Raw genomic sequence first — 21299 nt, forward strand, 5'->3', positions numbered from 1 at the left:
GGCTCCAGGTAGGGAGGTCTGAGCTCCTCTCCTCTCACTGTTTCCAGCCCCCAAGTTGGCCCCCAAGCTGCTTCTCCCTCACATCTGCCTGGAATTGGGTTCAGCCATTTTAACTTCTTCTAGTCATCACTTTTTTTTTTTTTTTAAGATTTTAATTATTTACTTGTCAGAGAGAGAGAGAGAGAACACAAGCAGGGGGAGCAGCAGGCAGAGGGAGAAGCAGGTTCCCCACTGAGCAAAGAGTTCGATGATGCAGGATTTGATTCCTGACCTGAGCTGAAGGCAAACACTTAACCGACTGAACACCCCAGGCGCCCCTAGTCATCATTTTCCTCTCACTGTTGGTTTGAGGTCCACTGAGGACCCTTCCAGGATCACCACAGATGCTGTCCTCAGAAAGCCTACCTCACAGGGAAACCCAACAGCTTGTAGATGGTTAAGGATCAGACTCCTTTCTATTTCTGGAGGAGCTTCCTTCTACAAACATCATCTCCTACAGTTTACCAGTTTCATTACAGGGTCTACAATGCAGAAGGCACTATGGATCTATGCTCAGACCAGAAACAGTATTTTGTCTATGGTGACAGACAATTGGGTCTCTGAGGGCCCAGAGGCATTCTTAGCAAGGGTTCTGTGGGCCTGTATGATAGGCCCTCATGGAAGGTCTGGTCCTGGCATTTGTTGCCAGGGGTGGTCCTGGATGCAGATCTTGCCCAGCGGAGAGAAAATGTTTTTCTTACGGGGTCTCTGAGAAGGCCCCTCTCAATGTTCCTTCTATTGGCCCACCTTGGACAAGGAAGGGAGGAGCAGCACTAGTTCCTCAGATGCATTAAGCCACCATAGCCCAGACTGGGCTCTGGTCATTTAAAATGTTCTCCCCTCTCTTCTCAGCCCTGAATAGATGCCCTGGTCTCTGTGGCTATCTCCATTTATCTCCCATCCCAGTGAAATTGCCTCTAGACTCATGTATTCCCATGGAAACCCAAACAGAGCCCCTGGAAGTTGGGGGAAGGGGAGAAGTTAGCTGAGAAAATGGGGAAACATGACAAAGTGCATAAGCCCTCAAGCTGGGGTCAGACAGACCCGGTCTAGAACTCAGACTCAGCAGCCTGCACACTCTAAGCCTTGCAAGCTATTTCCCCCTCTAAACCTCAGTATCCTCATCTATAAAATGGGGATAATCTAGCTTCCACTTCCTCACGGTCATTGTGCAGAAGATGAGCCTGTAAACTCTTGAGCATATAGTAAGGGCTTGCTGAATGGCTCATAAATAGAGGCTCCAGGGCTTCCAGACAGGGATTGGGGCAGGCCATGAGGCTAGAATTCATTCACTCCCGGAGGCCTGCAGGGATCTGGTAGTCCACCCAGTGGCCTTTCTTCTAGGAGTGATTTGAAGGAGGAGGCTTGGGGATGTCCAAACCTGCTCTTCCTCACTCTACAGAGCAACTGACCAGGTAAGTGAGGTTGGTGGGTGAGGGAAGAGCCCAGGCCATGGATGGAGCAGCTGCCAGGATCTGGGCATCCTGGTGGCCCCCAGGCCCAGCCAGTCCTAGACACAGGCATTCTCAACTGGGGCAACAGCAGCCCCAAAGGAGTCTTGGGGAACAAAAAGTTTTAGGTATTATCATGGTTTATGGCATTCCAAAGTTCAAGCCAACCTGACTTAAAACATGTTCCTTAGTATTTAATTCCTCTGAGAAATAAATACTAATTTAATAAAGTTAAATTTAAATTAAAAATTTCTTGGGGGTGAGGGGCATACTAATAAAAAAAAAAAAAAACATTGGTATGGCCCACTTTTTGGCCTTTCTCAAGCTCCTACCCAGGAGCAGCCCTTCTTGCTGCCTCCTACCATAGCCTACCTTTTCCTTAGACTCTTGGCAGCATTTGGTGTTGCTGACCAGTCCAGTTAGAAAGCAACCCTATCCCAGGCACTGGATATGGCCAGCACTACTCCTCACTCCAATCCTCCCCTGGCTCCATGTCTTCACCACGTTGTTCCCCAACAGCCTTCTGCCTCTTCTCCTTCTACTACCCCTGTATACACAGTCAGTTCCTCTGTCCCAATCCCTCCACAGAGTGGAGCCTCCAGAGCTCCACTCTGCTTGTCCCACCCCAAACTTTGCTGAGTCTCTTTTCTTCAGAGGTCCTTCTTCAGGCCTCCCCACCTGGATTTTTCATGACAAACATTTTTCTTCCTCTAGGAAGCCCTACCTGCCTACCCCAGCCCCCCTTGGTGTTTTCCCTTCTCCTTTCCCTCAAACTACAGCATTTAGTTTGAACCATTTGACAAGAAAGTATATATGTCCTTTTATTATTCTCTCATGGCCTCATGGGTATCTGTTCTACTTTCCCACTTGGGTTTTAATTTGAGAATAAAGACAAAGTGATAGGTATGTGTTTGCTTATTTGCGTCCAGCCCAGTTCTGGACACCAAGGAAGGCCGACATGGAGGTCTTTAGGGCTCAGGGAGTGCCCCAGCAGGATACAAGGTGCAAGATGCCACTGGTCCTTCCCACCAGGAAGATCAGCTCAGCCTGGGCCCCAGGCACACTGCAGTGGGAAGCTGCCTTCTCCCTTCCCCTGGGGCTCTGCCTCACCTGGCTGACTCCTTCCACTCCATCTGGTCTCCGTCGTGCTGCAGGGTGTCCATCTCTGTGAAGAGGGTGGGGTTGGGAGCCTCATCTTCCTCCCCCAGGATGTCCTGGAGCTGCTCAGCAGCTGGAGACCCTGCAAAAAGAGGACAGCAGGGTCTTCTGAAGGGCCCAGAGGAGGCTAAGAGCTGCAAGGCCAACTGAGATGGAGCAGGAGCCAGGCTCAAGGGAGAAGTATTTCCTAATTTAGTAAAACTAAGTCCTCACACCTCTGTGGGTTGGATGTGGGTGAGATTCTTTGAGATAAAGGGGATGACCGGATTTAATCTACATTCAGACTCCAAGGTCTGGGATTCAGATGACAAGAAAGAAGGATAGAAAATGGCCAAAGCTGGGCAGCAGCAAGTGTGGGAAACAGAAAAGTGAGAAGTGATAAAAACTCTGACCCAATTTCAGCATAAAAAACCCAGAAGGACTCCTCTTGCCACTGGATCCCAAACCAGTCAACTCCCAGTGTTGGCCTTAAAGGCCGGTCAGCCTGTGACAGGACGTGCTTGTACCTGTGTGCAGCAGGAGGCCACCTCCTTCTTGGGCATGGTAACAACCTATTCCTGAGCTCCCACTCTGCTTCCCAACTCCCCACTGCATGTCACCTCCTGGCTGTTTCTCAGGCACCTTCCAACACTGAACATGTACCCTTCCCCAAACATGCTCTCCATCCTGCCTCCCTTCCTTCTTTCCTCCCCCTCCCCTTAAAAAATTTTTTTTTATTTATTTAACAGAGAGAGAGCACAAGCAGGAAGAGCAGCACACAGAGGGAGAAGCAGGCTCCCCGCTGAGCAGGGAGTCAGATGTGGGCCTCGATTCCAGGACCCTGGGATCATGACCTGAGCTGAAGGCTGACGCCTAACCAACTGAGCCACCCACGCATCCCTTTTCTTTCCTTTCTCTTACTCAGTATTTCATGAAAGTTAACTATGTGCCAGGCATTGTTCCAGGTGTTGGAAAACAAAGCTCAGATAAAGGCCCATATATCCCATATATCCCTCTTGAATGTCTGTTCTAGTGGTAGAAACAGACAAAAACAGGTAAAAGCATAATCATTTCGGGTACTGATAAGTGTCCTGAAAAAAAAAAAAAAGAGAGAGAAAATAAAGCAACAGAGAACTACATTAGAAAGATTGGCTAAGAAAGACCCCTCTGAGGAGAATGTTTACATTGTGACTTGGAAGTAGAGAATGTACCACTTCTGCATCTCTGGAAAAAGAGTGCTCTGAGTGTTTCAAAGACTTTGAAGTGAGAATGTGCTGGCCCTTGTGTCTAGAGCAAGACAAGAGAGGCAGTACTTGATGTGGAAAGCCTTGGTTAAAGGCATGGCTGTCCACCCAACTGTACAGGCTAGATACCCTGGAGTCATCTTCACCTCAACCACTTTTTCTCACCTCCACCCCCTTATTGAAAGTTTTCAGGAATATTTCCCTCTTCACCAATCCCTTTGCTTCTGCCCCAGTTCAGTCTCTCATTGATTGTCTCCTGGGCTTCATCAACTCTTCCCCTTCCCCCAAGCCCCTCTGTCCCCTCAATTCATCATCCCCATTGGCCCTCACTTATTTCTCCATGGATTCCCAGTGGTCAATTTTCAACTACTTTGTCATCATACTCCCAGTTCTTGACTTCCCAGTAAAACATGGCAGCCAATGCCCAAACAAGAATTCATTGGCCCAGTCTTCACGTCCACAGGAACATCCTGGGACACAGGGAGAGGCAGCGTGATACTGTGGTACGGTGGAGACAAGGCGCACAATGGGTTTGCAATCCAGCTAGACATGGGTATGAATCCAAGAGCTGCCACTTGCTTATAGGTGTTCAGTCTGAATGAGCAGGGTTGTTGAGAGGAGCAAGGAGATAGGTCAGTTAAGGAGAATAAGACACATGACAAGGGCCTGCAGTGTATCAGGTGCTAATCCCCTTCACCACCAACCCCAGCACCCAGGCTCATGAGCCCTGCTGGAGAAAACCATCCAGCTGTGCAAATGGAGGTTTTCCACCCTCAGCAGGTCTCAGAAGTGCAGCCACTTCCCACTCATCCTTGTCAGCGGCGTGTCCCATGTCCCTCGATGCCATTCATACCCTTGCTCCTCTCTTCAAGCCTCTTGATCCATCTCCTACCCACCTCACCAAGTAAATAAAGGCCTCAAGATGTGAAATCCCTTGCCATCTCCCTTCTAGTTTCTCTGTACCCTTACCACTTTGTAGTCCATTTTTGAACAAAGGAACCCTTCCTCCAGCTTAATCTCTGGCCACATTTATTCTCTTCTGCCGGACAGTTATTTTATCAACTATCCTTTCTTCACCTTGGTTTTCAACTTCGTTTCTCCACTCTTTTTCTCCCAGCCTATAAACAGTTCTTCTTACCCTAGAACACTCTCCCCTGACTCTACCTGCCTTCCATGCTCTCCTGCTCTCCTTTCTCTCCAACTTCTTGAAGGAGAGGTCTCTACTTCCTCCTTACCCAATCACTTTCCAACCTGCTGCAACTGGTTCAGCCCCACCTCTCTAAGTGACAGAGATTTCAAACTGACCATTCAAAGATATGTTTAATTTAGCCCTCACAGAGTATAAAAGTTTTTGAAATAGTTGCTAACATAAAGAATTGTGAGATTTCATTTAAGAATCCAGATTTCTGACTTCTCTTGAAAATTCAGATGCTCTGAGGACTGTGCCTACATTCCTGCTTGGCACCGACCAAGTAAGGCTGAGTGACAGCTGCTTTCTTCAGGTGGGTATACGTATTTTTTAAAAGTCCTTTTATTTGAATACAGTTGACACAGAGTGTCATGGGAAAATGCATTTTAATTTGCTAAAATGCTCCCTCTTCTACCCTGCTAATCTCATTTATGTTACACACCTGAGTTTACAACCATGCCCTGAGATCACTCTTGCTATCTTATTCTCAAACCAATTAGTTAATAAAACCAAGCAAACCAACAGGTCTGGTTTATCTCTTTGGGTCATCAGTGGTGGTGACTGCTCCCTCTGGACAGACATGCTACACTCTTGGTTCTCATAACAAAGTACTTTCTTGATATTTTTGTCCTATCTCTTTGAGGACTCCTCAGTATTTTTCCCTGGCCCCTCTTGCCCGTCTTACTTAAATCTTCATCTTTCTCAAGATCTCTCCTTGGCCTTCTTCTCTTTTCTCTTTCTAAACTCTACACCATCTTGTGTTCTTTATGGTGTCACCCTATAGATGAGGTCCCCAATATTTCCAAACTCTGCTTGTATTGAGCATTTCCAGCAATCAACTGGATTACTCCATCTGGGAGTTCTGCAGCCTTCCCAAGTCAACCTCAATATATTCAAACCACTTTCCTTATTCCAACACCCCAACCCTGCCCTTCTCTGTTTTGAATGATAGCCATGCTAGCTATCCAGTCATCCACGTAAGAAATATTGGACTCACTCCTGAAGCCTCTTGCTCTCTCATCATTCATGTCCAGACACTAACTTCTTTCCCTTGCTTCCTAAATACTTTTCAGCTCTCTCCTTTTCTTACCCACTGCCACCAGCTTAGTTCAGGTTCTCATTGTTTCCTGTTCCTATCACCATGAGAGCCTCCTTCTGCTTCTGCCTTTGGTTGCATAATCCACCCCTACTCCCTATGTGGCAGCAAAGTTTGCTTTTAAAACATTTCAGACATGTTCACATGACACACTCCTGGGAGTCATAGTGCTACTTGGGCAGCACCATAAAATATTTTGCATATGGGTTAGAAATAATTTACTATCAGAAAATACTATTACTTTATCTGTATATGGCTCAATCCACCTCATTTACTTGAAGGAATTTTATTTCTGAATTTTTCTATTACTTTAAACATAGTCTTTTCATTGGGTTATTGACTGCTGATGCTTGCTAGCAAACATCAAAAGTTAAGGAAATTTTATAGAAGAAAAACCAGCAATTGAACAAATAACCTTATTTTTTCTTTAGATTGGGAGAAGACTAAGACTGAGAGACACACCAGTTCTCCATAGAATCAGAATTCCAAAACTACCCTCTTAAAATGTAGACTTGATCATGTTACTCTCTAGGTAAAAAACCCTTAATAGGCTCTGTATTACCTAGAGCCTAGGGTCTAGGACATGGCTCAAAACATCCCTTGTGATCTGGCTCTTCCCTACCTTTTTAGGTTCTACCATGTTCCTTGGCCAGATGTCTTGGAGCCCAGTCACCCTTAACCCCAGATATCCTTGGCCCCAGCCATCCCTGACCCCAGACACCAGCCACCCCCAATCCCAGATGACCCGGACCCCAGCCACATCAGACCACAGACAGCTCTCTGGAGAGGAAGGCACCTCACTCCTCATGCCTACTGCTCCCTAGGTCTGGAATTCCCCTTCCCCTTCAAGGCCAGGTAAGAAGACAAACAGATGCAACAGTCATGGGGAGTTGAGATGGGGCAGAGAGCAGGATGCCTGAAGCAGCCCTGATTGGGGCATTACCTGCTCCCTGGGACAGCTGAGCGCTGGGGTCTCCGGCTGTTGGCACTGCCTCTGGCCCCAGTCTGCTTCTGCCGCTGGCACCCTGGCCACTGCCTCCAAACGTCCTCTTCCCCAGCGGCTCACAACAAACTCAGTTTTGTTTCCAGTTAAGCACCAGGGGAGGCGTCGGGAAAGAAGAGGGAGAGAGAGACAGAGAAAGAGAGAGAGAGAGAAGAAAGGAAGGGGGAAAGACTGGCCGCAGTAAGTTGACAGAGATCCTGTGTAAGAGAGAAAGACTGTGCTGAGGGCTAATTCAAGCTAGGGCGGGTGTGAGAGAGAGAGAATGTGAGAGGGAGCAGTGTAAGGGGCGGGGGTCCTCAAGGGCTCGGGAGAGAGGAGGGCTCAGCGGCGCCGCAGGGGCTCACGCAGGCGGCGGGGGCTCCCCAGCGGCAGGGGCGGTGGCGGTGGCAGCGGCCGGCCTGTGAGAGTGCGCTCGGAACTGCCCCGGGCCCCCTTCCCCGTGAGGGCTCCAGGAGAGCCCAGGCGCGGCTCCTCAGACCCCTTTATAAAGGCAGGGCTGGGGTTTGCCGGGAGACTCCCCGGGGCCTCCTTAAGAGTCTTGGCCGCTGGTGAGCTGGCCCGAGAGCCAGAGCCGCTGCCAAGGCGGTGTTCTCTCAGCAGCCACGCAGCCCCCCGGAGGGTTGCTGTGGGGTCTCGAGTTTCAAAGCAACCACACTTGGTCAATAAAGTTCCATGCACCTGGTTTCTCTTTGCCCCAACTCCAAACCCAGATTCCCCGTCCTCCACCTCTTCAGCCACTTCCAGTCGGAGTGCCAAATGCCATCACTGGGATGGGGGGTTCCCGGGTGCCCGCGGACGGTGGGAACTGGTCACTTGAGGGTGTGTGGCGAACCCCACTGCGGAATTATTTTGCTCTGCTGAGAAACTCCTAATCTTCTGGGTTCGGTTCAACAAGTGCTTACTGAGTACTTAGAATGTGCCAAGGTTGATTAGAGGTCACTGGGCGGCTGCTGCTCCAAGGGGCGCTGAGCCCTGAATTCTCTAAGTCTCAGGGCCAGGAGGGAGCTTAGCCACTGTCGAATCCAAGCCCTTTACTTCACAGATGAGAAGCTGGAAACCCAGTTTACAGCACAGAAGGTCCCACCAGGCCCCAAATTAGGAGAACCCAGAAGAGAGCAAAGTCAGCTGACGTCCTCCACGCCACATTTCCCACCGTGGCTGGCCCCACTCATCACATCTTCATACCTGAGGCTCAAGAATCAAGGATGCTGGCTTTCAGGTTGAGGAAACAGCAGCAGAAGGTCAGGGTGTAGGTTTAGGTGCTGGGCTCCCAGCAAACACCACCATCCAGGAGTTTCTGCCATGGTGGACTCTCCAGCAGGATAGGACATGGAGGAAACAGGCACTTCGCCAGGGGCTCAGGCTGCAAGTCACACTACAGTGTGGCTGAAGTCCGCCTGTCTCCTCCTGAGTGCCGTTAGATAGCTACTATATACCACACCAGGTCAGGGGCTGGCGGTGACCCCGAAACACCACAGAAACACCCAAGGAGATCACCAAGGAGGCCAGAGAATCCTCCTTATTCCTGTGGTGCTTTAAGAGCCCAGACCTGGGTTTAACACCTGACTCTGCTAATTATTGGCAGTAGGATGTTGGCAAAGCATGAGTCTCTAGGAGTCTTAATTTCCCCCCTCTATAAAGTGGGGCCAATCACACTGCGCTAGACTCCGGTGGGCATTAAGTGAGATAATATATGTGATTTGGATGGCACAGTGCTTGGTATACACCAGTCACTCAATAAATGCTCTGGCTACTGCTGTTGTTGCCAACGGGTCCGATGCCTTTTTCCCTTGTTACCAGTCATAAGCCTGGCCCTTTTAAACATTGCAAGGGCTCAGTCCTTTTCAGCCTCTAAATGCCCACGCTGCTCCCATGCTACCTCCCTACCCTCCAGCCCACGGCCCTTCCACGCTCTCTGCCCCTCCCCCCTGCTCACAGGAGGTTTAGCGCACCACATGCTGGGCTCCCAGATCAGGGTGACTAATGCGCTGTGGGCCCCACGTGCAGGCAGCACATCAGAAGTTAATCCCCATAATGAGAAATGCCACAGGTAATAGCCCCTGTGGTTGATAGCACACAGCTGAGAGTCACATAGTGACGGCTGGAGGACTGGACTCCACCAGCAGTTGCTGGGAGAAACCTAACAGTGCAGGAGCCAGCTTCAGGAAACACAATAAAAGAAACAAGCAGAACTGTGCTTTTACTGAGTGGGGACTGTCTAGTCATTGGATGAGCAAAGCACAAAATGATCTAGTGGACTACAAACCAGCAAGACTTCACCCCCTAGGAAAGACCTGGAAGGCATTTAGGACATCAGGAGGTTGGTCCTGGGGCACTGCACTCTGGACGAGCCCTTTCACAGGTTCCTGCCCTCTCTCTCTTGGACTCCACATGCATCTCTAGATAGCCAGCTTTGCGAGGGTGGCATCTGCCTTGCTCAAATCATGCTGCTGGCCCCCAGCACAGAGTTCACACAGCATGGGCACTCAATAAATATTTGCTGGGTGAATGAATTTCAGTGATTAACACTCATGAGCGTATCAGCTGGGATTAGCCTTGGCAAGAAAGGAGCCCAGGAAAAGGAAATGCTGTTGGGGGGTGGGGTGGTGTGTGGAGCTGGGTGGGGACTTTGGGTAGCTCGAGGCCACTGAATACTGGGGAGTTGGAGACTGACCTAGAGTTCTGAGGTCATTGTGTGAGGTGGGTCTCGAGAGGCGATGTGAAGGCCCCCCAAGTCCTAATTTCATGAACAAGAGTTCTTTTTCTAGGAAGCTGTCCCCGAACTCCAAATGTGCTGAGAGAAGAGCAAGAGAATCTGCCCCCATTTGTGTTTATAGGAATTGCTCCTTTCGTGGGTAATTTTAGGGATGTCAGCCCAGCCCATAGCCCTACCCAAAAGGATGAACCTCTAGCAGCTGTGTCGGTGTAATGTATGACCCCTGCCCCTTGGCTACAGGTAATCAGACCACGAAGAGTTCATTGGACATCTGATCCAAGCCTGGAAACTTTGAATTGGGTCTCTAAGACAGCTGGGGCCTTTCCTGCTGGTCTCTGGAAGAGACAGCATGTAAACTGGAGGACAAGGGCACAGAAGATGCAGAAAAGGCTACAGAAGGAGGCAAATGGAGCAGACCCACGGGAAAGGCAGAGGAAGAGGCCACCCATCCCGGAGAGGGGATTGAGAGGTGCTGTATCCACTCACTGAGCCTGGCTGTTTATTCTGCTTTGGGATCATGAGAGGCTTCTTTGGTCTTATAACATCAACCCACACCCACCCACACGTGCGTGTGCACGCGCGCACGCACACACACACACACACATTCCCTCCTTGCCCAAGCCAGCTCAGATAGGTTTCTAATACTTGTGATCAAATTACCTTTTTAATCATGAGTACCCCTTTTATGAAATTCTAGGATATGGAAATTTTCTTCTGTGTACCTTCTTAAGAACCACAAGTGTGAGAGTTATAAAGAATGTTGAGTCATGGCGGTAAGAATAGTTAGCATAAGGAAGAATGGGGCATCAGTAAAAGAGGGGGAGTAAAAGCAATGGTGGAGCAGGCCAAAAGCAAGACAAGAAGGAAGATCAAGGAAAAGAAACCTTGGCTGTGGCCCTGACCGAGGGGAGAGCTGCATCAGAGGACAAAGGACCAGCAGAGCCTGGCAAATGCACTGCTGGCTTCCTGACAGGCTCATGGATGGAACGAAGGCTGGAAGATCTTGGTGTGTCGGGCAAGTGGGACACTCACCCAAATTCAAATAAGAAATCCCTCGCCTTCCCTGGAAAGGGCATCAACCTCAATAGGAAGTCAGACTTTGAGCATTTGCAGGAAACCCCACAGAGAAAAAAAGAACAATGACACTCATCTGACTGGAGCCCTTTACGAGGAGGTTCTGATATTTCTGGGGAGCCAAAATAGTAAGAAGCAATTGATTGTATCATATCCATTATTCACCATTTAAGGTGTGTGAGATGTTACCCATAGTCTTCAATAAAACTAGGGTTTTATTGTTCTGTTTTAGTGACTATAAATGCAGGAAAGTGAAGAAATTGTTATTTAAAATCAAAGCAGACAATTGCTGCTTCTCCTGCCTAAGCCATCAGGGATGTGGGGCCCAAGTCACAGAGGGAATCCTGACCTGGCCTGCAGAGGCCGGAGGGGAGAAAGAAAGGGAGAAGAAAGTGTCAGGCCTCTTTCAGGTCTTTGAGGCTGCTGAAGATGGTCTTTGTGTTTAGGTTAACCCACTATTTCTCAGCTGTGTGAAAATGGGCCCTGAGCCAAGGAGGGGCGGGAAGAGAAATTGATGTGACTGAAAAGTGAGGGGACTGGCTGTGTGTGTGTGTGAGGAGGGGACTTAGCGGAAAGCAAGAAGATATGAGGGGACTTGGGAGGGGACAGGGGCTGGGCAGATATGGTACCAAAATACAGTAGGAGGCTGGAACTGCAGAGAAAAATACCCAGTGGGAAATTTCCCATGGCCAGAGGATTTTTAAGAAGAGGGATATCTAGTATCTCATTTTAAAAATTGTGTATCTCTACGACATTAAACTTAGTTCTGAACATCTGGCAAAGCCTGCCACTCAACATGTATGATATATGCGACCAATTCTGGGGAAACCAAAGAAGGTCTGAACTCCGTGCCTGAGCTGGCCTGGAGGTGAAGGCAGAGGACAGGTATAGGACATGAAACAAAGGGACATGGGGTGCCTGGATGGCTCAGTCAGTTAAGCGTCTGCCTTCACCTCAGTCATGATCCCAGGGTCCTGGGATTGAGCCCCGCATCGGTCTCCCTGCTCAGCAGGAAGTGTGCTTCTCCCTCTCCCTCTCACCCCTGCTTGTGCTCTCTCTCTGTCAAATAAATAAATTAAATATTTAAAAAAATTATATATATATGTATATATGTGTATATATACATATGTATATGTGTGTATGTGTGTGTATATATGTGTGTGTGTATACACACACACACACACATATATATATATATGAAAGAAACACAGGGAGATGACAAGCCCACCAGGAAAAGACTTGGAGCCAGGGTGAGGCTGAGATTAGCAGCTCCTGGGAATGCACAGCTATTTCAGCAAAGACATGGACGTCCCCTAGGATGAGGCCAGAGAGACTGGAGTCCACTTTAGCTAATTCTCCAGGAATAAGGTAAACTTGGCTGGTGCATGGTTTATGAAAACTTTCCATTTATTAGGACTTTCACTGGTTCACTTGCAAACTTGGACTCTCAACCCCAATTACCCCTCAAGGTCTTAAGGTCACTAACTCAGGATTCTCTTCTAATGGGATTTTTTGTTTGTTTTTAGAATAGCCCTCATGGCTGGCAAGGGAATGTTGTATATGTTGATAATTCTAGGAGATCCAGGTTTTAAAGTGTCAAAGGACAAGATGAGAGAGAAAATACATGATTCTTTTGGGAAATACATTTTAATTTGCTTTCCTGCCTGCCCCTCACCCCAAAGGGGGCCTATAAGGTCTAGAATGATCCTCATTCTTTCTCCTTTTCTGTCTTCCTTTCCCCCTTCTCTCTCCAAGTTGTATCCTTCCAAGACACAAATTTATAGGTACACAAAGGCAAGGAAGCTACCCCGTTTCAAAGCTTCAAAGTCTAAAAGAACCCCAGCTGTCCTTGCACCTATGCTGGAAATTGCCTGTTTCAGGAACCCTTCATGGCGGAGATGCTTTAGAGACAAATATGTGTTCTGTCCCAACCCTTGCTCCTTCCTCATCAGAAATGAGAATGGCAGGCCACAGGAAATATATCCTTGATCCCAAGGCCTTGGAATGAGGCTCAATATGAGGCTTAAATGCCTGGCTTTCTCTCCTTTACTGCTCATCTTGAGGCAGTTTTGATCTTTTAGTGACCCCAGAGTTTAGTGACCAGGCAAGTAGGAGATCTTAATAATTTTTCACACCCCTCCCACCAGAAGGATCTCATAAGTCCTTGATGCCAATGAGCATAGCCAAACCAAACCAATATCCTCTTGTAGAGGAAAAAGATCTGGGATCCTCACTCTCATATTGGGTTAATGTGTATTAGTTGAGCCAACATCTATTAAGTGTCTACCACACACCTACATGTTATTTCTTTCTTCTCTGCCTCCGGAGGGACCCAGCATACTCAATTTTACAAGGGGATCTCATCCCTAAATGTTGGGGAGGTGGTGGGGTTATAGAAGAATGCCCCAGAAGGGGAGGATGAGGCAACCAGATCTAACAAAGGGAGCAGGAACTCTTCCCAACAGGCTGGCTCTCCTTTGGGTCTCTGATGTTCCCAGCCCTGAGCTGGTCCATGTGCACATGCATGGTTTCATCAGCGCTCATCTCTTATGCTAGACAGCGCCAAAGGATTTCCATCAACCCATCTCCCACTTAGACACGTTTACTCTAGAAAAGCCACAGGACTTGGTAGACTTGGTGCCAAGGAGAGCAGTTGTTCAGGGCAGCTGCAAGATTTGGGTGACTAAGGTGGCCTTTGGGAGCATGTGAGTCAGATCTCTTCCTACAGGGACGCTCAGACACTGTCACTGCCTCTGACATTCCTTTGAAGGTTTAGACAGTAAAATAACTAATTTTGCCTTGCTCAAGACAGGGGAAATATATAATAGAGACCAATCAAATACAATTTATTGGGCAGATTTAGGATATGCTGAGGTGAAATCATGTCCCTAGAAACAGCAAATTCTCAAAAGAATAAAATGTCATAGTTGGGCTCTCAGGATTCTAGTCCTTTCACTTCTCTTAAGATTGGTACTTTTCTTTCCACAGGAAGGAACAAAAGACTGATTTTTAATTAGCCCAAAACTGATTTCTGCAGCAGCAGCAGAAGGCCTCAGGGGATTTACTGGCCTGGGAGAGAGCTTCCCAGGGGTCTGCAAGCCACCATGCCAGTGCCCAGACAATTCTGTACTGTTCCTTCAAGCTCAGGTGAGGAAAGAGGGTGGAGGTAATGTGATGTGGAATTCAGTTTACGGAGCACAATGGCTCCTGCCAAGTCATGTTTGTGGTTAGGGCAAGAGCTGTATGGCCCCTAAGAATTTGGAAATGAGGAAAATAATTAAGCCATGAAAACAGCTTGGGGTAGCTCAGATCAGAGGTCTCCAAGCCACCAGAGAGAGACAGGGCTCAACCTGGCTAAATGTATCCCTGGGCAGGGAGGTCGATCTGAAGGGGTGGTGAGAGCCCTGACCCCAGCGGGACATCACTGAGTCTCCAGAGAATCTCCCCGCTCTGTCACCCTGTCTGGGCTCCCCAGCAGATGGCTCCCCTGACATGTGCCCTTCAAGAACTCACGAGTCCTGCTGACATGATGCACGTTGCTGTCCCGGCTGCTTCCCCTGCTGCCCACGCCAGTCAGTTCCTGTTGTGGCTTGTCCGGCCGCAGGCCCCAGCAGACCTTCTGTAGGCCTGGAAGACGTCCCTGTGGGTCTCTTTTCCTTTGAGGGTAACTGGGGACTGAAAGCCCAATGTGGATGGAACGGCAGTCTGTCAGCAGAGCACAAAAGAGGGGGGAGGCAAGGATTACTGAAAATGGGCATTTCTCCTTACTATCCTCCAGTTACGAAGAGCTAGGGCCACCAAAGCAGAAGGGAAGACATGGAATTCCTGGCCAGGGCCACTGCCCCAAGTCTTGGGTTCGACAGAATTCCATTTCTGAACAACTCAGCAGTTGCTGGAAACAATACCCCTGTGCTGTAGTTAGAACTCAATTAGAATGAACAGAACTCCCATCACTCTGTTCTTGCTTGTCCAGAATGGCAATAACTGCATAAGGCTTATGACATATGGCCTGAGAGAGTCCCTCAATGACTCACAGATTTAGTCCAAAACGCCAACCCCCCTCTTTGGGAGAGCTGTATGCATTTCCATCAAGGGCCACTTTTACTCATAACGAAAGACTATGTAAACTACTTATCAGAAAAGGGAGTTACTAGGACTTCTCAAAGCTGGTTTTGTATACTAGAATTTTCAAGAACTAGACTCATGAAGAATCTTAATTTCGAATTCCACTAAGAAGCCTGGTTGGTCTGTAAAGCCCCCACTGGGTCTTTGCACACAAAAAGTAGCTGGAATTCTCTCAGCTCTCAGGATGGACATTCTGCTATCAGTGTTTCATCAGTGTTGGCTTCAACAGGTCAACAGTTTTTAAAATAATCAATAGATTTAGTTTTATATATACAGAATAATTGAGCAGATAGTACACAGGAAATTAGACTTCCATCCTACCCCCACCAGACCCCTGCTCCACAAACAGATCTCCTATTATTTTTTATTGAGGTATAATTATACCTCAATTATACAATATAATATATATTACTGAGGTATAACATTGTATTAGTGCAAGATATACAACATACTAATTTGATAGATGTATATATTGCAAAATGGTTGCCACAAGAAGTCTAGTTAACATCCATCACCCCACATAGCTGCACTTTTTTTCTTGTGATGAGAACTTTTAGAATCTACTCTCTTGGCAACTTTCAAATATACAATACAGACTGCTAACTATACTTACCTTGTCATACATTCCATGCCCAGAATTTATTTATCTTATTACTGGAAGTTTGTTCCTTTGACTTCTTTCACCCTTTTGCCCACCCCCAAACCCCTGCCTCTGGCAACCACTAATCTGTTCTCTGTTTCTTTGAATTTGGTTCTTTAGATTCCACATATAAATAGGATCATACAGTATTTGTCTTCTCTGTCATTGCCAAGACTGTCAAGGAGCTAACCCTTTGTGTTTTCTTCTTGAAATTTTGTTGTTTCAGGTCGTATATCAGACTGTCATCCATTTTGAAGTGTGTGTGTGTGTGTGTGTGTGTCTGTGTGTGTGTGTGTTTGTGGTGTAAGATAGTGGTCCATGTGTGTGTGTGGCTATCCAGTTTTCTCATCAGAGAGATCATCCTTTCCCCACTGTATATTCTTGGTTCCTTCATCATAAATTACCTGAACTTAAAAATGTGGGTATATTTCTGGGCTCTCTGTTCTTCTCCATTGATCTATGTGTCTGTTTTTATACCAATACTATACTGTCTTGATTAATATAGCTTTGTAATATCTTTTGAATCAGGAAGCATGATGCCTCCAGCTTTGTTCTTTTGCAAGATCACTCTGGCTATTGAAGGTCCTTCATGGTTCCATAAAAGTTTTAGGATTATTTATTCTATTTTTGTGAAAAACATCATTGAAATTTTGATAGGGATTACATTGAATCTATAGATTGCTTAGGGTAGCCTGGACACTTTAAAAATATTAATTCATCCAATCCATGAGCATGGAATATCTTTCCATTCCTTTGTCTCTTCTTCAATTTCTTTCATCAATGTCTTATAATTTTCAGTGCACAAGTCTTTCACCTCATGTTAAGTTTATTTATTCCTGTTTATTTTATTCTTTTTGTGGCAATTATAAATAGAATTGTTTTCTTAATTTCTCCTTCTGACAGTTCATTATTAGTATATAGAAATGTACCCTTTTGTATTAATTTTTGTATGTTGATTTTGTATCCTGTAACTTTACTGAATTTATTAGTTCTAACAGTTTTTCGGTGGACTCTTTAGGGTTTGCCATATATAATATCACATCATCTGCGAATAGAAAGTTTTACTTCTTCCTTTCTGATCTGAATGTCTTTTATTTCTTTTTCTTGACTAATTGCTCTGGATAGGACTTCAAGTACAATATTTATTCAACAATGTTGAATAAAAGTGGTGAGAGTGGGCATCCTGATCTTTTTCCTGATCTTAGAGGAAAAACTTTCAGCTTTTCGTTGTTGAGTAGGATGTTAGCTGTGGGTTTGTCATATATGGCCTTTGTTATGTTGAGGTACATTCCCTCTAGACTCAGTTTGTTGAGATTTTTGATAGGGAATAGATATTGAATTTTGTCAAATATAATTTCTGCATCTATTGAGATGATCATATGATCTTTATCCTTCATTTTATTAATGGGGTTATATCACATTGATTGATTTACAGGTGTTGAACCATTCTTGCACTCCTGAAATAAATCCTACTTGATCATGGGGCAAGACCCTTTTAATGTATTATTTTTTTTTAAAAGATTTATTTATTTATTTATTTGACACGGAGAGGGGGGAGAGAGAGAGAGAGATAGATAGATCACAAGTAGACAGAGAGGCAGGCAGAGAGAGGGGGGAAGCAGGCTCCCTGCTGAGCAGAGAGCCTGATGCGGGGCTCGATCCCAGGACCCTGGGATCATGACCTGAGCCGAAGGCAGAGGCTTTAACCCACTGAGCCACCCAGGCGCCCCCCTTTTAATGTATTATTGAATTTAGTTTCCTAATATTTTGTTGAGTATTTTTGCACCTTTGGTCATCAGAGATATTGGCATGTAATTTTTTTTTCTTGTAGTATCCTAGTCTGTTTTTGATATCCAGGTAATACTAGTGTCATAAAATGAAATTGAAAGTGTTCCCTTCTTTTCTATTTTTTGGAAGAGTTTGAGAAGGATTGGTATTAATTCTTACTTAAATGTTTGTTAGAATTTACCAGTTAAGCCATCTGTTCCTGAACTTTTGTTTGTTGGGAGGTTTTTCATTACTGATTCAATCTCCTTACTAGTAATTGGTCTGTTCAGTTTTTCTGTTTCTTCACTATTTAGTTTTGGTAAGTTGTACCTTTAGGAGTTCATCCATTTCTTCTAAGTTGTCCAAATTGTTCACATATAATTGTTCACAGTAGTCTCTTTTGATCTTTTGTATTTCTGTGCTTTCAGTTTTAATGTCTTTAATTTCTAATTTTATTTGAGTATTCTCTTTTTTTCCCCTTGATAAGTCTAGCTAAAGATTTGTCTATTTTGTCTTTTCAAAAACCAGTTCTTAGTTTCATTGATCTTTTCTATTGTCTTTTTAGTCTCTATTTTACTTATTTCTTCTCAGATCTTTGTTGTTTCCTCCCTCTACTAACTCTGGGCTTAGTTTGTTCTTTTTCTACTTCCTTGAGGTGTAAAGTTAGGTTGTTTACTTGGGCTCTTTCTTTTTTCTTAATGTAGGCATTTATTGCTATGAATAGATTATCCTATTATTAACAACTTGCATTAGGGTGGAACATTTGTTACAATTAATAAACCAATATTGATGTATTATGATTAACTCTAGTCTATTGTTTACATGAAGTTTCACTTTTAGTGTTGTATAGTTCTATGGGTTTTGAAAAATGCATGCACCTACCATTACAGTATCATACAGAATAGTTTCACCAGCCTAAAAGTTCCCTGTGCTTTACCTACTCATCCATCCCCTTCCTGAATACTCAAGTTACTTTCCTCTTTTGGCCTTTACACTTTGCTCTCTGTTCTTTTTTTCTTCTTTTTGAGGTGAAATGAGAATGGGTGGGGTATATGAGTGGGAAGATCTTTTTCTCTGCTTATGTGAACTGCAGCAAAAATGTTTGAGAACCACTCTTTTAGGAAAACTTGGAGTCTGGAATTCCATGGTTATGATGTTCCAAAGAGCAGGATGGCCAATAATATTATTGTAGTTCCTCCTTTCCACAGAGGATATGTTCCAGGTTCCCTAGAGGATGCCTGAAAGTGCACATAGCACTGAACCCTACATATACCATGCTTTTTCCTGCACATACGTACCTATGATCAAGTTTAATTTATAAATTAGGCACAGTAAGAGATTAAGAATAATAAGTAATAATAAAATAGAATAATTATAATAATATTTTATAATAAAAGTTATGTGAATGAGGTCCCTCTCTCTTTCTCTCTCTCTCTCAAAATATCCTATTGTACTGTATTCACCTTTTTACTTGTGATGATATGAGATGATAAAATGCCTATGTGACGAGATGAGGTAAGATAAATGACATAGGCATTGTGACATAGTGTTAGGCTACTACTGACCTTCAGATAATGTGTCAGAAAAAGAATCTGCTTCCAGACCATGATTGAATATGGGCAACTGAAACTGAAGAGACTGAAATCACAGATAAGAGGGGGACTACTGTATTTTTGAAGCCCACGGATGGCAACAGAGATTTGAAAGCTGCTGTAGAACAGGAAATTAAACTCTGTGTTCTTACATCAAGATCTACCTTAACTTGATTTTATTTTCTTTGGAGGGGAGGTGTGCCTCTTGGCTCAAACTCCTGAAATGTAGATGCTAATGTCTGGGCATTCATTGACTACAGATGTCACACGGAAACCACATCAAGCTGAACCTTGGAGAAGCATATCTAACTAAGCCCTTTCAAGATAGGTTGAGTGTCTACTCTGGTGAGAGTCTGAATCATTCCGAAGTACGGGAAAGTGAGTTTGCCAGGATGTCAGTGTCCAAATCTCTTTAGCGCCCAGCTCACACCAGCTTACCTCACTGCTCCATCTTCTGAACCTCCAGTCTTTCTTGGCTGTAACCAAGAACGTGAGGTGGAGATTTTTATGAAGTACGGCCTTGCTTTCTAGTGGACCAAGATCAGAATGATTGGTGCTCCTCCTTCCTTCCTACCTCTCCCTCCAGTATGGCATGACTTCCCTTGCTCAATTCTACCATTTCTTAAGCAAGCTGTAATTTGAGTAATTCATGGATACCAGTAAGAGGTAAGTAGTTTTAATCTAAGGGCTTAGCAGATGAATTCCTAGTTTCCACTGTTGAGGCCAGGAACAGAAATGAGAAACAGCTGGTATATCAGAAAAGCCTCTGCCAAGAGTCACCTGCCTTAGATGCTCCCTGGCTTGTTCATCACTTGCTCCATGGCCATGGCCATCTGCCTCTCAAGAACTCAGTGTCCTCACCTGTAAGGTGGAAATGAAATCCCTTCTCTACTAATTGGGCAAGGTTTTTGAGAAGACAGAATGGGATGGTATATGGGAACTTGATTAGAAAATTGGCAGGGCTACACACATGAAGAATATACTTATTGGAGAAATCAGGAAGGATAGCTGTCAGGAAAGTATTATACTTTTTGCCCTGAATCTAACTTGTCCCTTTTTTTCCTTGGCTTCCATCATAATCATCAGAGTGTGGCTGTGTAGCTGGTCCACTGTGGAGAATGGCTAGCCCTCTCCCAAGCTTCCTCCTTCACTCTGCAGGACCTCTCCACTCACTGTGAACATCTTGCAGTTTGGCTCAGGACAGTGCCAAGTTCTCCTAGGAACTCCTCAACTGCATTATTCTCCATTGACAGCTCCAGAATGGGTCTACACATTCTACAGCTCAGCAAGCATCCAGCTGGGCAGTGAGATTGGTGTTTCCCTCCAAGTGGGGCTGGGGCAGTGGCAGGGCGGTAGCCTGTCCAGTTGCCTCTTCATAAGTCCTGTGGTTGCTTCTCTGTGGAGTGTAGGAACTTAACACCTCTGCGTCAGCAATTTTTGAGCAATAGATACCCCCATTCAATATCTTCTTGCAGTAGTTTGAGCTGCCATTTTTAGAATCTGTGTAATGGTGGCATCTTGTATGGTTTGTAAATATTGTAAAAGTAGGTAAGTTTAATTTTGTGTTGGGGATGCTATGCCCTAATTCATAGAAACAAAGTGCCAGTTTCCTGTCTTCGGCCCCATGATGTGGTCTCTTTAAGACGTAGCCTGGTGCCATTGTGTCCAGAGAAGACACCATGAGTGGGTCAGGGAAAGGGACCAGCTTTCTAGATCCTCCCACTGGAGGGGTGTTATAAGGATATTTAAGAAATTGGCAGACCATCCTAGGATTTGCATCAAGTTCTCAAGATGACCTTACCTTCCTGATCCTGACATCTTCTCCTGTAGTTAGCAGGGTCCAGCTTCCCTACCCCAGCCTTCTCTTCTTCCACCTTCATAACTATAAAAGATGAACACAGCCTCAAAATATATACAACACAGAAAGGCAGGATTTTGAGGAGAAATGGCCAAATCCACACCCATAGTAGGAGACCCTAAAGCAGATGAAAAAATTAAGGCGAAAGCACAAATCGTAAACAAATTGAAGAAGTTCAAATACTATATCTAACAAATAGAGTACAGATCTCTTTTTCAAGTATAAGTGGAACACTTATAGAAAGCACATATTTGGTCACAGGTAAGCCTTAGTAAATTTCAAAGAAACTGTATCATACTCCCATAGTAAGAATGTATATATACATATATATGTGTGCATGGGTATGTAAGATGTAAGATATTCATATA

General features: G+C 45.4%; 1 protein-coding gene across 2 annotated transcripts in view; it reads right to left on the bottom strand.

Moving 5' to 3' along the window:
* SLC4A5 (solute carrier family 4 member 5) overlaps nt 1-20953 on the bottom strand; it is a gene marked incomplete at both ends in the record, with an annotated part of 81842 nt that extends 60889 nt beyond the window's left edge. For both annotated transcript variants that reach the window (XM_080814687.1, XM_080814688.1), the window contains 3 exons: nt 2601-2730; nt 14463-14654; nt 20875-20953. In XM_080814687.1, coding sequence (XP_080670813.1) covers nt 2601-2730; nt 14463-14654; nt 20875-20953 — 401 coding nt within the window. The remainder of the gene's footprint in view (nt 1-2600; nt 2731-14462; nt 14655-20874) is intronic.
* Nucleotides 20954-21299: the final 346 nt, after the last annotated feature.

Source organism: Martes martes (genome assembly GCF_963455335.1).
Source record: "Martes martes genome assembly, chromosome: 9".
Taxonomy (NCBI): Eukaryota; Metazoa; Chordata; class Mammalia; order Carnivora; family Mustelidae; genus Martes; species Martes martes.